The sequence below is a fragment of the Leucopleurus acutus genome (genome assembly GCF_964270905.1).
Source record: "Leucopleurus acutus genome assembly, chromosome: 12".
NCBI classification, from domain to species: Eukaryota; Metazoa; Chordata; class Mammalia; order Artiodactyla; family Delphinidae; genus Leucopleurus; species Leucopleurus acutus.
Genome location: NC_139154.1, coordinates 34,943,984 through 34,961,619, shown reverse-complemented (window position 1 = coordinate 34,961,619; position 17,636 = coordinate 34,943,984). Strand labels below are relative to the sequence as shown.

Here is a 17,636-nt window from a genome sequence, read left to right as displayed (position 1 = left end):
CAGGTGCCGGTGATGGGGATGTCACAGCACGCCTGGACGTCACACGGACCAGGGCTTCGGGTGGCAGCTAGCTGCACTCTCCAAGGCGGCGGCCCTGCCACTCTCAGCACAGGCGCTCCTGCCCGGAGCCCTGATAGCCTCGCTCGACCCCAGGCGGCCAGGTGGGGTCCTCTCCCAGGGCCAGTGCCCGTTCACCTCTCAGAGCCTCACTTCCTCCTCTGCAGAATGGAGCTAAGAGTTCCTTCCCGGAGAGCAGTGCCGGGCTCGGTGAGATCTCCTACAGCAGGGCTCACGGCTCATGTGTCACCTCCAGGTTACCAATACTTGTCACCCTCCCCCAGACCCTGTCTGGCAGCCCCAGGAGTGTGCACCGGGCAAGTAGGGATGTTGGCGTGGGTGTTGGGACTTAGGCGGGGCCCTTCTGCTCCAGGCCTTGGGTGCGCGGGCACCAGCCAACGCCTTCAAGAAAATCCTCGGGGCCTGTATCACAGACTCACGTATTGTTGCTTCCTATCCGACAGCAGTCTGGTCATCTCTTCCCTTTCCCTTTTAATTTCTTTTTCATCATAGTAAAATTCACGGACAGTGAACCTTAAAACAAGCAAAGGAGAGGCTTCCGCTAAGAAGCTTCCAGTCAGAGCAGAGACCCCCCCCCCCTCCAGGGGAGACAAACCAAACCCGGAGAAACCCACCGAGGCCAGCCCTTACTTATTCTCTTTGGCTTTGGTTTTGAAATCGTCAATCACTTTTCGAAACAGAGTCACGGTGAAGAGGCCACACTCGTTGTCCTCAGCTATCAACCTGTGGGAGAGAAGCGTTTGTTCACTGGACTCACCACCAGGCCCCGGAGCTGGGCCGGAAGGAGCCTGTCCTCTCCCCGGCGGGGTGGGTCGCTGCAGGGGGAGCCTGGTGGCCCTGGCGGCAGCGAGGGTGGAGAAAGCGAGGGCGTCCCTTCCTAGCGCCTAACTCCTGGCTGCGCGGGGTCAGCTGCCGGCGCCTTCCCGGCGTCTCCTCTCCTTCTCCCACCCTCCAGGCTAGGGCTCCAGGGGTGACCCAAACGCCGAGACCTGCTCGGATCTGGGGTGTGCTCCAGGTCATGAACTGGCCGAGAGCAAGCTGTACGCAGGTCTCAGTCACCTGCTGCGCCGAGCGGGGCGCGCCAGCTCCCACGCGCTGTGGTTGCAACGAAGCAGAGGAAAAGGTTCCAGATGGCGGAAACCATCCCACCTGGGCATTTCACGCCCAACGGCACAATGTTCCAACTAGACACGGTCTCCCTGGCACACCCTGATGCAGGACCACTGCGGTCGCTGTCCTCAATGTGGGGGTCACTGGGGCCCGTGGTCTGAGCGTCTTTGAGTCCCGCTGGCCAGATGACCTGACCATGGGAGCCCTTGGGCCCAAGCAGGGTCTCGGGTCACCTTTGCTGCTTCTCCGAGCCCACACCCATAGGGGCTGACCCAGGTTCCAGAAACCTTCCCAGAGTAAGCTCAGCAGACTCTCAGGTGCCCCCCGACAATGGAGGGCCTGGGGGTTCTGGTCTGAGAAGTCAAGCCACCGCCTGAAGCAGCCTCTCCTGGCAGGAGTTCCCAGCACTCAGCCATGGAGAGCCAGCATTGGAGAGCAGTGAACGCTCCTGCCAAGCAGGCCAGCGTCGAGGGCCAGCTCCTCTGCCGGCCTGTACGCCCTCCTCCTCCAGCCTCCCCTGGTGACCTCAGGCTGTGACTGTCCTGGCCCTGCACCCTTCAGTTTAGCTCCTGACTGCTCTCTCCCGTGAGTTTGTGACCCTGGGAGAGCCAGCAGGCGCCCCAGGCCAGAGGCCTCTGGGCTGGGATGGGAGTGGGCAGGGCTGCCCAAGGCTCATGGAGAAACCATTTAAAGTGCAGGCTATTTCAGGCATGGGAAAAGGCACAGAGAATACACACCCACGTATTCCCCGCCCAGCTTAAGACATAAAACCATTTTCGTACAATAGAAGCCCCACATGCCCTCCCCAACCTCATTCTAATCCCACCCCTAGGTCACCGCTGTGCTGAGTTTGGCGTTTCTCATCCTCAAACACCCACAATTCCGTGCACCTGCATTACCCAAGTCACATACAGTTTCGTTTTGTCCATTTTTAGATTTTCAATAAATGGCTTCGTGCTGTGTGTCCCCTTCTGCAACTTGCTTTCCGCTTAACACCACAGAGCAAGATTTATCCTTGCTCATGCCCGTAACGCTAAACTGTTGATTTTCCCAGCTGTGTGGCATTCATGGTTCAAGTATGTTCCTCTATCCCTTCTGCTGTCACTTTCCCAGCCCTCACTGGCCGCTCCTGCTCTGACCCCAGCAGGCCACACGCCGAGACTCTTTTTCTCCCCTGCTCGGGCTCTGTGGCCATCACAGCCAGGCTCTTGATTGACCCTCAGGTGGGGAAGAATCCAGGCCAAGCTGAGAATGCAGAGCAGAGCACAGCGCAGGCCCTGCATGCCCCGAGGGCCGGAATGTAGTCAGGGAGGGCTTCCCGGAGGAGGGGGCAAGGAAGCGGGATGCTGAAAGACAGAGGGAGTCTGGCATGTGGCTGAGTGTGTGGCTGTGAAGGCACAAGTGTGGAGGGCTGAAGGCACTTGTGCTCTTGGGGCATGTTTGGTGGCTAGGTGCCCCAGAGCACCCACACATGCCCCCCCCCCACACCCCAGGCCCTGGGGCCAAGCTGAGGTCTCACTTACTTCGTCGACCGTGGGACCACCATGTCCGAGAGGGATTCGTAGGTTTTTTGCCATTGTACATAGCTTGGTCTGCGAGAGTACAGAATCGTTCAGTGATTTTTTGCAGAAAAGACTGTGGAGTGTCCTAAGAGTCCAGGAAGCTGCATGCCCCTTTCCCTGAGGGCCGGAGAGGAGCAGGGCTAGGGGCCAGACAGAGCCCCAAATATCCCCTGAGGCACTGCCGTGGGCTTTGGGACCCCTGTCCCCAGCCCCATCTGGGGCTTAGCCTCCCCATGAGGCCCCAGGCACCATGGAGCGGCCGTGAGAAGGACTCAGGAGATTCCTGCTGGGGGCTCTGATCCTGGCCCTGTGTGAGCGTGGGCAAACCAGCTGACCTCTCCGGCCGCAGGACAAGGGAACAGTAACAGCCCCCGCCTGACCCCAGGCGTGTTGTGAGGGAAAGGAGCTCCTGCGTGTGGCATCGGACACACAGCAGATGCCCGAGAAATGACCGCTTCTGTCACTATTACTGCCACAAGCACTGTCACCTGCTCCCCTGACCACCCCACAGCTGCCATTTAGGGCTCCAGGATCTAGCCTTGGGGGACTCCCGCTTCATCTCTGTTGGGCAGGACGAGTGTCCTTCTGTGATCACCAACCCAGATGCAGACCCCAAACCACTCACCTTCCTGGTCCACTTACTTGGGAACAATGACCAGAAGTGTGATCAGATACTCAGAATCCAACACAAAGTCTTCTTTGCTCACAATATCGCTCAGTGTCCGAGTGAAGAGGTTTCCCCTGAATCCACGTGGGACAAAGGGGTTGTGATCAGCAGAAAAGCACACAGAGGCATCCCTGGGCCTGTGGGATGCCCAGACCCCCAGCACTCCCACGACATGCAGGTGTTGGGACAGCAGGGGCAGCAGGGGACAGCAAGGTTCAGGACGCTTCCTGGGGAGGGGTGGGGGCCCTGGGCTAAGTGTCCCCCGGCTGTGTGTCTGGGCACCCAGAACTGCTGTGCCTGGCGGGACCCCAGGTCCTATCACCAGTCACCCGAGCTGAATCCAACACCTCGGTCAGCTGCGCTGCCCCAGCGCAAGCCACCGGCTGTTGGGAGGGGATCGCTGGCGCCAGGCAGCTTATGTTACCCAAATGGAACACAGCGGTCGGCTCACGCCACTACCTGGGCCACTCCGGGCAGAGACAGGCCCAGAAGAGGGCTCCGTTTCACTTTACACACCTTACAGGTCCAGCAGCCAGGGGACATTCACCTGAAATAGCTTTGTACGTGTGTCCAGTGGAACCTGTCTCATCAAGGTCATGGTATTTTTAGCACAGGGACCAAGGCTATTGTATCAGCCAATGGGCCAGAACACAACTACTGGGACGGTCTGTAGCATCAGCACGTAGGCCATGAGGTTAAATACCCAAGTGCACGTTGCTTCCCGAGGAAAGAGTTCTCGAGCCCTTAGTCAAGGCAGAAGCTTTAGGTAAAAAGCCGCCCCACAGGGCTCTCCAGACTGCCCCGCCTGGAATCCACACGCGCTCTTCCCCATGCCCACCAGCCATCACGGATAAGGCCCTTAGGGTCCCTCTCCAAAGGCACCCTGCAGTGCCCGTCTGTCCCGGACTCCTTACGCTATCAGACCTTATCTGTCCAGTCTTATCTATAAGACCTTATCAGACTTTCCATAAATATTTGTTGAGTGAACAACTGTGAGCTCTCCAAGTACAGAAATGGTATTTTATTCTGCTTTGTATCTTTAGGGCCTAGCATAAGGCCTGAGTATGGTGGGTACTTAATAAACATTGATCCAAAGAAGAAAAAGAGAAACATCAGAGGGAGATGGAGACTGTCGGACCCTCTTCACCCTCCCCTCCTTCACTCCGTGTATGTTCAATCAACCACTGTTACTGTTGGCCCTCCCTGCCCAGCACGTAACTCCTGAAGAGGCAGGAGTGTCTCCGTGTCTGTCTGTCCATCTGGCTGGCTGGCTGTCTCTCTCAGACACAGACACCCAGCTCACCCAGTGATCTGAAAGGCCCGTGCAGGAGCCCGGCTTGGACGCTGCCCTGGCCAGGCCCTGAGGCTGCAAGGAGCGTGGGACCCCGAAGACTCACGTGGATTTCTTCTCCAGGTTCTCCAGATTTGTCTTCAGAGCGTTGTAGGCGGCCGTGCGGGACTTCAGGTCCGTCTCAATCTGTGCCAGTTGCTGTTTGGAAAAGCAAGAGTTTAAAGAGCTGGCTGAACTTTTCACAATTGCCGCAAATTGCGCCTGGTGCACTTAAGGAAAAGGCTGCACCCCGCCCGTTTGCCGGGATGGCTTACGTTTTTCTCCCCTCTGCTCTCCCAGACCTTCCAGCATTTGACCCTACAGTGAGCTCACCCCGGGAGGCAGGGAAGGGATTAATGGCTCTTCTAGGCTCACTCAGCAAGCTGAGTCTTGTCCCGATTTCAAGCCCATCTCGTGCTCTCAGGGCCCCCAGGGCCCCAGCTCCATGTGCTCTCAGGCTCTGCTAGAGGTCAGCTCGGGCTGACCCCCATCCCGGCTTCTCAGGGGACCCGCTGTAGCCCAGCCCGACCAGCACCCAGGTCTCCAGGCTCAGCTGTGCCCCACGGCAGCCCCTTCCTGTTCTGTGTAGGTAGGAAGGCTCTTTTCATTTTGGAGGCAGGTCACCAGCCTGACGTTAGGGATATCCCCCTGTTCTGGAAGTTTCGGGAGCACGTCCGGGATCCCCTCCTGCGGTGGGCAGGGAAATGAGGCTCAGCTCTCCAGATGCCTGGCCTCAGGTGCCCCACCTGCTCAGCCGGGGTGATAGCTCATCCACAGCAGTGAAAGAAAAATGCTCACCAGGCCCAATTCAACGGAAGTGCTCAAAACTCAGCAGCTGTTACGACGATCACTGCAAATCAGTATCTCGAGGTCGCTGAAGCCCGCGGCTCAGCGACAGCGGCGAACCCCTCTTGCACGTGGGAACTGTGGGGATTTTCCGGCTCACACTTTAACAGCAGGGTCCACGAACACAGAACTGGCCCGACAAGGCACGGCACCCACACCACGGAATACGGTGCCAGCGACACGGTGCCTGAGGGCTGGTCCCACCCGGAGGAAACACATTCAGGGACGCCTCCCTGGTGGCCCGCCCTCGGCTGCGAGGGGACATTACATCGCACCAACACACACAACAGAGCAGCACACCACTGCTGCTACGGGAATGTCTCGGGAATCACTACACAGAGAAAGGAGGCAATCTATAGGATATGCAATTTTGAGTTGAAATATATATACTTTTAATATAGATGAGAGGATCCACTTTAAACTTGTAAACATTGGTTACCTTTAGGGAGATTAAAGGGAGTGGCAGTTGGAGGGGAGGGGACGTGTGGGGGGGGCTTTCATCTTTCGATTTTGATTGTTCGATGTTTAAAATAAGATTTATAATTTTTTCTTACAATTTTTAGAACCTTTTTACTTTGAAATGATTATCGATTCACAGGAAATTGCAATGATTATCGATTCACAGGAAAGAGGTCCCATGTACCCGTCTCACCCATTGCTAACATCTCACATAACAAGAGTACAATATCGTAACCAGGAAATTGATGTGGCTACGAGCCACAGATCTTGATTTTTAAAATAAGGTTTATACATTTGTATTTTTTTTAAAGGAAAAAAAAAATCAAACAAAAAATCCTGTGTCGTCTTTATTCTTCTGATTTTACCACAAGCCAAGGAAAAACTACAGAGTTTTAGAAAAACTGCAGTGTTTAGAAACCCGCAAAACAACGAGAGGAACTAAGACTTGGGAACCCATCAGGCCCGAATTTGAATGCCAGTTCCAGCTCTGGCTGTGTGACGTGGTGTCAGCTCCTGAACCTCTCTGAGCTCAGTGCCATGGAATTACCATGAGCTGCTACAGCCCTCAGAGCAGGTCATCCAGAAAGGTGAGCCCTTTCTTCAACAGACTGAGCCCCTCAAGGGCAGGCTGGGTCTGGGTGATCTCTGCGATTCGGGGCAGAGCGGCCGGCACAAGGCAGTGCTTCGAGAACATGTCCAGAGCCAAGCGCTCCCAAGTCCTGCCCCTTCTTGCATGTGGCTGGCGTGCACTTCCCACCACCGAGGGGCAGGTGCGCCAGGCAGAGCCTTGAGACCCCCTGAACCTCCCTGCACAGCACCCAGAGATGCTTCAGGTGGTGGAGACGCCAGCAGCCGCTGCCCGACTGGTTTGGAGGGAGCAGGTCCCCGCCGAGCACCGTGGACATGTGTGCGGTAGGCATAGAAACTGTTTGTTATGTTATGCCGGTGAGATTTGGGAGCCTTTTTGGAACTACACCGTGACCCAGCCCGTGGAGACGGACACAGCCAGGGGCTGGGTCCCCATCCTCGCTCCCCTTCATTACGGGAGGCAGGTGGGCTCAGTTTCCAGCTGTTGGGAGGGTCAGGGGCCCAGCCCTGAGAGTGTCAGCACAGGGAGCCTCCCAGGTGGGGAGACCCGTTCGGACACCTAGAGGACACTGGGCGCTTTCAGAGAAGGGAGTTCCTCTGACTAGGACGTCTCTAGTTAACAGATTTAGATCTCGCGATGCGGGGAAGAGGCCTGAGCCAGTGCTGAGGGCAGCGCTCGAGTGCTCCTGGGGCGGGACGGGGTGAGGGAGACGATGCGCGGAGCCTCTGTCTGGCCGGCCTCAGAAAGCTGATTCCTGGCAGTGGAGCCAGCCCAGGGCTTCCTTGGGAAGTGATGCCAGGCATACGGCCCAACCGAGACCTGCATCCCCATCCCAGGGCAATACTTCGACACCTGCAGGTCCTGGGGGATGCCACGCCACCTCTCAGCCAGCTTCCCCATCTGAAAGCAGAGGAAGGCGACACCTACCCCACAGGGGTGACGTGGGAAGTAAAAGCCCGGCATGGCTCCAGGCACACAGGGAGCGCTTTCCGAACCAGTGCCCTCCTCTCCACCCTGCTTTCCTGCCAAAGTCACTCTTTGGGTCCCCCGGACTAGAGACAAGCCAGGTCCTGTCCTCTACAACGGCTCTGCTCCCCCGCTCAGCTGACGCCCCGATGCACTCTGGGAACCCTCCTCACTGCCTGCATCCCCGGGACAGCCATGCCGGCGAGCGCTGTCCCCAGTGGACGTTTGGCACAGCCCTGGCCATGCTGCCTAGCTCGGTCTGGCCTCACCAGAGCAGGGCGGGGAGCGGCCAGTCCCACAAACTACTGTGTGCTTCCAGCTTGGGGGTGGAGGTGCACAACACCCTCCTGGATGCCACACCTGGCACAGGTGCTCTGGGAGCCCCTCCTCGAAGGGCCTTCCAGAATCATTGCCCAATCGCCCCAGGAGGGGCTGGGACCTCTGATGTAAAGGGTGCCCGATGAGCTGCACCCAGATTCCAGAGCCTTCTGATCCTACCCATGCTCCCAGAGACACAGGCCGGGCGCCAGCCCGCCAGCAGGAGATGCACAGGACTGCAAGGGGGTGGGTCCCAGCAGCCCATCGCCTTCACCTGAGCCGCCCAGACACACCTGGGCGCCTCTGTCGCCCTGAGACAACAGGAAGGCTTTGTTCCCGGTCTGGCTGAGATGCTCCCCAGCCACCCAGCCACAGGAGACGTGACATATTAGGGGCTCTGTGCATCTTAGAGGGAGGGGAGGGACAGTGGCCATAAACCATCAGGCTAAACCTCAGAAGCTTCATCAGCGCCCACCCTCAGGGAGACCAACGGGAGTCAACATGCTGCAAGACACCCGCGATGTCCCCAGAGGGCTCCGCCTTGGTGCTCTTATTAACACAGCAGAAGCTGGAGGCCCCCCACTCACCGAGACAGTGCAATCATGGGGGCAGCACCCACCGGCCTCCCCACTGTCACCAGGGGTGGGACCCCGGGAGATGCCTCCCGGGAGTTAGGGCTCTTAAGCCAAACTCTCCACGGAAGCAGATGGTTTTTGTTAAGTGAACAATGGCCGTCGGGGTCGGGAGAGTCAGGGTGGGACTGACTTCTCCATCAGCACCTTTCAAAGGGGAGCGCAGTGAACAGGCACTGGGGTCTGGGGTCAGAACACCAGGGGCTCAGAGCCCCTGTCGAGGGCAGTGTCCTGTAAGACGAAGTCACCCTGCCCAGTGGCAGATTTGGAAGAGGTGTAGGGAGGACAGGTGGTCACCAAGCCGTCTCCAGGGCTGCCCTGAAACCCAAAGGTGTCTGACCTCGCCCAGCGCACGGAAGGCCACAGCTCAGGGCCCAGTCAGGGCTGGCGGGAGCCAGACGGGAAGGGACCCCACCCAGAGCCACTGGGCAGGGCGAGGACCCACCCAGCCTCCCGCCTCCGGAAAGTCCCTCCTCGCTTCGCTAGGGTGCAAACGCCGTGTAGCTTCACCCCAGATGGTCAGTGACGCCGGTCACAGCAGTGTGACGTCCCCCAAGAGAAGGCCCTTCTCTTACCTTTGCCAGAGTGTCTGCTATGCTCACCAGCGGCTGCTTCGCAGGATACTTGGCCATGTCCCATTCGAAGTGGGTCACAAAGGACATTAAGTCCGCTGGAAGAACATAAACACATTGCACCGGACAGTGGACTCCCCGTCTCTCCTGAGACGCAGGCAGGCCAAGCATCCCCACTGAGACCGAGGAAGCAATGAGAGAAACGGAAGGACAGACTCAGGGCGCCCTCCCCCTCCGGGAGAGCAGACGCTCCCCACGGGAGCAGAGGGCCAGGCCAAGCATCAGCCAGGACCACGGTAGCCCCACCCTCAGGATGCTGTAAAGGTGCGCTCCTGCGCCCAAGCTCAAACTCACACGCTGCCCCAGAGCCCCGCGCGTGGGAGGCCCTGCTCTCCCGGGGGTGGCCACGAAGTCAGAGATGTTCTGCGGCACCAGATGAATCCCCTGCCTTTTCCAGTTGGTTCGACCACACTCCCAGCTGAGTTGTCAGTTCGAGGTACCCCAAAGGTACCCCAGAGAGCCCCAAGCCAACCCCCAAGACCCCACAGCCACCATGGGTGCCACCTGCCCAGCAGATGACCATCTCCCTGCCTCTCCCACGTCCCAGCGCTAGACATGGGCCAGGTCCTCACACGCATCTATTTCAACAACGGCATTTTCAACATTAGCGAAATACAGGAGTTAGTGAAGGTGGTTTTTACCGCCTGGTACAGATGTGCATTTGTCAGGGTATGTTCTTTATATAAAAGTGCATAGTGAGTGGAACAAATCAGTGTTTTTTCAAATTTCCTTTTCTCTCTTGCTTTCTCCGAAGGCAAGCCTAAACCTGTGTGCTCAGGGTGTCTGTGATTGTCTCTGACCGGCCACGGGTGGAGGAAGGGGCTGGGAAGTCAGGCAGCGGCGCCTGGGGGCCCTGGGGCGTGTTAGTAACCAAACCTCTTTGCACCTCAGCCTCCTGACCTGGGAAGTGGGTGCGCGAAGGGGTGTCCGCACACCTCCTGAGGGCCCTCTCTCCTCAGGTAAGCTCTAGGCACATTGAAAGGGTGAGACCCGGGGGCCAGCTGCAGGCTACACCCCGGTCCATTACCCCTTCAGTGTAGGATGCGCTACGGGGGCCCCCAGAATTCCATGAACCCCAGCAAGATGGGCCTTGCTAACCTGGGTTCTCACCCCAGGTTATGTGGACGCCGGCCCTTCACGCAGGTGAAAAGGGACTGGTCACCGCTCCCTCAACATTCAGTCACCGCGACTGAAGGCCAGCTCACTACTGTGCTGGGGACAGCAGACCGTAGCCCCCTCGCCTTCGAGCTGCTCCCTGTTTGCTCGGGACACGAGTCAAACACGACACCACAGTGAGCAGTGTACACACGGCTGGCAGGGGCTGAGGCAGGAGGGGGAGAGCCCACACCTGCCTCCTGTCCTGGGGGGCACTCCAAGGGCTTCGTGGGGACCCCGTATTCACGCAGGGACGGAATGGGACAGAGTTTGCCACGTGGCCAGTGAAGGAGGACGCCGGGCATCAGGCAGGGTGGACTGGAGCGTCACATGCGGGGCATGAGGACTCCCTGGGTCACGCTGATGGAGCGGGGAGTCTGGACGGAGGGGGAACAAGAAGGCCAGGCAGGGTCAGGAAAGTCACGTCTGCACCTTCTCCTGTGGCGATACAGACACCAGGCCCACCTCCTGAGCCCCTTGCACATGCCAGGAGTGGGACACGCGTCACTCCAACCTCAACAGCACTGCGGAAAGGTCACCAAGAGGTCAGGACATAGCCGGGGGGAGGACATTGGTGCTCTGAGGAGCCTTCTCTGGGGCTGTGAGGGAGACAGAGGGAAAGCTAAGAGGGGCCCATGCCCGGGGAGTAGAGGCCGGGGGCCAACAACGGCACGCAGGGACAATTACCCCTGGGGCACGAAGGAGGCTCGGGGTACACCTGGGTTTCCAAGTTGGGTGACTAGGTGAAAGGAGGGGATGCTCACTCGGCCAGGCAGCGGGGAGGCGGCAGCCTGGGATGGAGCAGAGGCGAGCGGAGACGGGCTCCGCTTGGGACGAGCTAAGTCGGATATTCGGGTCAGTTAAGTTCCCGCACGGCAGATGGAAATGAAGCGGGGCTTGGAGGAGGGAAGTGGGCTGTGGGAGGGAGGTCAGCAGGATGACGACGCTGGTGATGACCATTACGGTAGCTGACGCTGGCTGGCGCTTTACTGTGGCCTGGACGCATGAGTTACTTCAGTTCATTTACCCTTCAACCCTGTTCAATATTATTATTATCTCCATTTCAGAGATGAGGAAACTCTGGCACAGAGTAAGTCATGTAACGTCCACCAGAAAAGAAGACAAGGAACGTGGAGGCCAGGGAGGACCACGCCCCTTCCCCGCCCCAGCCTCAGGCAGGAGCGGCCACACTCTGGGGGGACAGGGAAGCTGCCGTTGTCGGCACCTCCGCAAGAACCACACTCCGATACCTCTGGTCTCCTGACTTAGAGGGTCCTTCAGATTGCAACGGTGTTGGGATTGACAAGAGGGCCTCTGAGGCACCAAGGGTGGGGCCCTGACCCAAGTGGACTAGTGCCCTTATGAGGAGAAACCAAAGAGCCCCCACGCCCCCTGTGATCCCACCAAGCAAGGGCCGTGTGAACATACAGGGAAGGGAGCAGGTTCTCACCAGGAACCACATCCGCCATCACCTTGATCTTGAATTTCCAGCCTCCAGAGCTGTGAGACATAAACATCTGTGGTTTAAGCCTCCAGTCTGCAGTATTTTGATACGGCAGCCCGAGCTAATACAGATTTTGGTATTAATTTGGTTATTAACATGGGTTTGGAGATTGCTACACTAGGGCAGGGAAATGACTGTGTAGGAAGGATCCAGGCCTCGGGGGAGCTGCATTGAGGTCTGCATGATGGCAGGGGCGCAGTCAGAGGCAGAACTGACGGTCGCAAAGGACTCCTCGTGTGCCAGCAGTCACCCAATCCTGCTACTGGACCCTACTGTGGGCCAGGCCCTGGGCAAGCACGACGGTCACACACCTCCCATGCGGTCACATGCTGCCCGGTGGGAGCCATCGCCCGCCACACAGGCCAGGGAACAGCCCGCCCTAGGCAGGTGCCAGGCAGGTATGTGCTCTAGAGACTCCTGCCTCTGCCCAGCCCAGACCCCTGGGCACACCACCACCCAAGCTGAGCCACCCCCGACTCCTCACTCTCTCTCTCACTGCTGCTCTTGTCCTAAACATTAGGCTGGAGACCAACTCCTGCGAGCCTGCCCGGCCCTCCCTCCCCCTGCTGGCCTGAGCCCTGGATGCCTGTCTCATCACACTAATGACGCTGCACGATCACCCTTGCTTCCCTTGCTCTTTCAGCCTCCTTGAGGGCAGGTGATCATCTCTGTGTCCCCAGAGCCTGTGACAGTGCCCAGCAGGGAGCAAGTGCTTCGTATGAGAATCTGCCTATTAACCCTGATTATTGGACTAACACTATCCAGGTTGCTTAGAAGAGGTGCATTTCAGACAAGGTCTCGTGTCCATGCATTTTCACAAACTCCAGGCTTTTACGGCGCTCAAACCAAAGAGAACGCATCCCTCTTTTCTACTAGAATGCCTGTGACTCCTTTAGGACTCAGCCCCCTTCCTCGTGGAGGCTCCTAAGTACTTGGTTTCCATCACAGCACGTCAGGCACTGTGGGTCTGGTCCCCAGGCCGCGAGCTCCTGGAGGACAGTCATCGCTGGATGCCCGGCACCCAGCACACTGCCTGGTACTCAACGGCCAGGCACGCGTGTCTGATGAGTGAGACGAGGAGACGGTGAAGGTCTCCCGACAGAAGCCTCCAGAAACCTCTGGTTTGTGACTGTGAGTTCTTCCACCTCCTCTTCCAGGTGGGAAGCACCAGCCCCAGCTCCAGACACCGCCCCCTCCCCGCAGCCCCAGCTCCAGACACCGCCCCCTCCCGCAGCCCCAGCTCCAGACACTGCCCCCTCCCCGCAGCCCCAGCTCATGCATCCAAGGGCCTTGCCCCCTCTGCCTGAGGACGCCCTCAGCCTTAGAAAGCAGCAGCCCTGGGCCCTCCTGTGCTGCCAGGACCGCAGCCTCCACTCCGCCTGCCCCGGAAATGACAGGCTCCCGTCCCCTCCCCTCTCCCCAGCTGAAGTCCGGAAGCCTGGTCTCGAGGGAGCAGTACGGGGCTTGGATCAAGGGCCTGTGAGGTCAGACCACGGCCCGGGCAGGCCCACTTTGAATCAAAACACGCTGTACACAGACGGCTGCCCTTGAGCAACAATGATGTCATCTAAGAACCAAAACAAGGCCTTCCCGGCAGCAGCAGAAAGAAGGACCTGTGACCACACAGGCGGCAGTCTGCTGTCCGGGCAGCCAGACGGGCCTTCAGATGGTTCTGACTCTGCGCGCTCAGCCTCTGCTGCAATCATTCCACGCTCCAAGCGCAGCGAGAGGCAGAGAACCAACAAAAACAAAAGGTGCCCAGGCAGAGCAGAGAGTCGTAAAGGGATTAGGTCCATTGACAGGTGAGAAAACCAAGACCCAGGGAGGTGACCTGCCAAGGTCACAAAGGACCAAGCCTGACTGTTCCAAGGCCAGTACTGCTGGCCCTCCAGCAAACACAGCCCAGAAGACTTGGGTGTACCCTCAGGGACATCAGATTAAAATCCCACCTGCTGGGGGCAACACTGAGTTTCTCCAGTGAATTCTCTCAATCACTAGTTCCCTGGGTGCTCTGCAGAAGAAAAATATTTCCCCATCCGGATAATATCAGGAAAGCCTGAGACAAACTGTCTCAAAGGTCTCTTGACTGCAGTACTTTTCAGAGCCTTTACTACACGTGCATGAGCAATGTTCAGCAGCCGGCCATGAGCTCTGCCCTAGCGTCCTTGACCTTTGTTTGCACAGGGCTGGGGTACGGGACCAGCTGGAAGTTGTGGGCACCCAACTCCCAGGCGGCCTAGAGATAATGCAACACATACGAACAAATGAAGCTGAATTCCCACCTCCTGAGAGGAGCGGCAGCGGCTCTTAGAGTCGTGCCATTTGGACTGGGAATGGATACGATGTAACAATAACATCTAATTTTAATTGACGTGAATTTTGAATAGACTGTAAGCATTTTGATCATTATTGTAATGTAAGCTCAAATCCTAGAATCCTCAGGACCAGGTTTTTATGTAGAAAAGTAGCTCTAGGCCCTAAGTCCGTGCTTCAGTCTAGGGCCCTATGAGTTACCTGCTGGGAAGTAAGACCAGTTCATCAACTGAACAAAATAATTTGTTTTGATTAGCCTCGGCAAGAAATCTCAGTGTAACTATCAGATTGCATTTGCGGAGGCATTTTGGTGACTTCTAATCTCTAAAGATTTGTATTCGTCCTAAGAGGATCTGCTGGCTTCAATTCCACCAGTCTGAACAGGCTGGAGAAAAAACCAAAGCAAACCTTCGAACAGGGAAACCAGAAATGGCCTGTTTAAGCACAGGGACTCTCCCAGGAGGGGCCCGAGAGAAGAGGGCTCCCTGTATGAGCCAGCCCCCAAGAACAGCCAGGAGGACGCTAGGGACAGCCATCACGGCAAGAAGCGAACCGCAAGCCAAAAGATGCCCAAGTTGATCTTGAACTCCAGGGTCAAGGCATTCACCACTCCAGGAGGCATGCAGTGCTGCATGCCTTGCCTCCCTCGAGGGAAGGGAGATGCAAGGAAGAGCGGGGAGGGAAAAAACAGTTGCTATCTGTGTTATATGGATATCGTGACCACGCTACGAGATTGTCACTTGAGAAATCCATCGTCACCTGATCACTGTATCCCTACAACCAGACTGAGATTCCACCTTCCGGGGGACATGCGGGTGGCACATTGAGCACACACACAACAAACAACGCACAACCTACTCTTTAAACATTTCATTTTCTCCTTCAAACCTGCAACGTAATAAGGTGGAGTTATTAGACTGCATTAACATACAAAACTAAGTTCAGATCTGGGAGTACGAACATTTCCATGTATCAGTTAAAACAAGCAAAGAAAAAGCTTTCGAGTGTTCCCAGGAGGGAGTTCCCTGGCGGTTCAGTGGTTAGGACTCCACGCTTCCACTGCAGGGGGCACGAGTTCGATCTCTGGTCAGGGAGTTAAGACCCCACATGCCACACGGCGGCCAAAAAAAAGAAATGTTCCCCGAAGGGAAAAGACTTTAATTTATATGTAATAAATGATATAAATAAATATTAAATATAGAATATATGTTCTCATTTTCAGTATACTTATGCATAGAGTCATAGGTCTAATTATCTCTACAGATGCTGAAACACCTAATTCTAAGGTTTCCAAAGCCTCAAAGCTTTTGTCTTGCACGTTTTAAGTGCACTCAAATTGTTTGTACACTAATTCATGGACCAAAACATCCTTGGAATCTAAAGATTTATCCTGTTTGCATAGGGGAGACAGAACGCCAAAGGCAAACATGCTACCCAAAGTGTTTTTGGTCCATCTCTCCTCCGCCTACTGGGCACAACTAAAGAATTCAGTCTGAGGCATTCCCAGCAATGGAGGCATTTTTCAGCCTCGTTTGGGGAAAGGGATAAATCGGTTGGGGGGTGGGGACGGAATACTCCATGCGGGATAAAGGGGAGGCTGATAGACAAGGTGGGTGAGCTAACCAACCATTAAACCTCATTGAACCCATTTTCATTTCAAATTTCACTGAGGAGTTCAGCTACAGGTAAGAAATGCCAGATGCTTTAGAAATGAGACAGCAGGATTATGAGCTTGTAAAGGGGCACGTCTTCCAAACAGCGGTGCCGATGTGTCAGTCTAGAGCCTCCGTGGTACCTGCATCATTTCAGCCGCTACTGTGTGGTCACATCTGAGGCCACTGATGGACCAGAATGGGCTGGGAAAGCACCGTCATAAACGTACTTCAGGAACCTACCTCCATTGGCCAGGAGGTTCTCCTGGACCTTCCCCTTTGCATCCTCCATCACTTCCACCACACTCTGGGCCATTCTCTTTATGAGGCTTTGGGGAAAGAACAAAAAGCCAGTTAGAGCAGGAAACTGCCCTCAGCATACTCTCACACTCTGCTGGCAGGAAAAGGACCAGAGTCACCCTTTGGGAGAACAACCCAGCAATATGCATGAAGAGACGTAAAATGCTAACCAGTATTTAAACCAGTGTTTCCACTTCTGGGAAACTATCTTAAGGAAACAGGACAAACAGAAAAAGCTTTCTGAATAAAAAGATGTTCTTCTCAGTAACGTTGCTGACAGCGAAACACTGGGAGCCACTGGAAGGTCTGACAATAGCGGATTGTTTAAGTGAAGGACGGTATACCCAGCTGAGGGGTTATTAGCAGCCACTGAAAATAGGTTTACAAGGAATTTCTAATACCGTGGAGCAAGGCGTGCATTATAATGTTACGTGGAAAGAAAACAAGATACAGACTTATACAGACAGTATGGCTGCAGCTATGTGAAAATGCTCTTCCTACTTCACATATTTTCTATTCTAATCCAGTACTGCTTTTATAATTAGAAAATTAAAACTTTCTAAGTCTTCAGAAAACATACTGAAGGCTCCAGAAAGTACGAGAAAGGAAAGGAAAGTATGAGACTTGGAGGCAGAAGGGCTCAAGTTCACTGTGGCTCTGCCAAAGGTATGACTCTGGCCAAATTTATTTAATCTCTTTGAGCCTCAGTTCTCTTCTCTGTAAAATGGGATGATACCCATTTTGCGGGATTGTTATAAACATTAATAGAACTAATCAGGCAGGAGTGTCTGGTGGCAAAGAGTGTCCACTCCTGGAGGCCCATCAGTTAGAAGTCCAGCTGGCAGCAGGCCAACCAGGATCAAAGTCTAAAAGCTCTGATGATCTACATCTTTGCCTCAGGCCCTCTCTACTCATTCTCCTGGCTCCCAGGAGGGAGCAGGTGTTTGCAGGCAGGAGGATGAGGTCACTGAATTCCAAATGGAGAACACGGTTTTCTGCTGATGCAGACACTGGCCATGTGAGTGGAGCCCAAGGGCCTAGGGCCCGACACAGAAAACTGAGGCAGAGGGCACTGAAAGGCCCCAGATTAAAGAAAGAGAGGGAGAGAGGGAAAGACGGAGAGAGGGAAGGAAAAAAATGACAGAGTAGGCAGGGAGAGCAACTTGTTTTCGCATCTAACTTATGTATGTTCGTGACCATAAACTGAAAAATACAAGTATAAAGTAATTAACAAAAAATGAAGGGGCTTTCCTGGTGGTGCAGTGGTTGGGAATCTGCCTGCCAATGCAGGGGCACGGGTTCGAGCCTGGTCCAGGAAGATCCCACATGCCGCGGAGCAACTGAGCCCATGCGCCACAACTACTGAGCCCATGCGCTACAACTACTGAGCCTGTGCTCTAGAGCCTGCGAGCCACAACTACTGAACCCACGTGCCACAACTACTGAAGCCCGCGTGCCTAGAGCCCATGCTCCGCAACAAGAGAAGTCACCGCAATGAGAAGCCCGAGCACTGCAATGAACAG

At 55.8% G+C, this 17,636-nt stretch overlaps 1 protein-coding gene across 1 annotated transcript in view; it reads right to left on the bottom strand.

The window, feature by feature from the left end:
- The window catches only part of ATP6V1C2 (ATPase H+ transporting V1 subunit C2), a gene marked incomplete at its 5' end in the record, with an annotated part of 53,168 nt that overhangs the window by 9,105 nt on the left and 26,427 nt on the right, over positions 1–17,636 (bottom strand). The window contains 7 exons of the mRNA XM_082851628.1: positions 498–591; positions 709–801; positions 2,712–2,780; positions 3,393–3,491; positions 4,815–4,906; positions 9,133–9,227; positions 16,057–16,142. Coding sequence (XP_082707754.1) covers positions 498–591; positions 709–801; positions 2,712–2,780; positions 3,393–3,491; positions 4,815–4,906; positions 9,133–9,227; positions 16,057–16,142 — 628 coding nt within the window. The remainder of the gene's footprint in view (positions 1–497; positions 592–708; positions 802–2,711; positions 2,781–3,392; positions 3,492–4,814; positions 4,907–9,132; positions 9,228–16,056; positions 16,143–17,636) is intronic.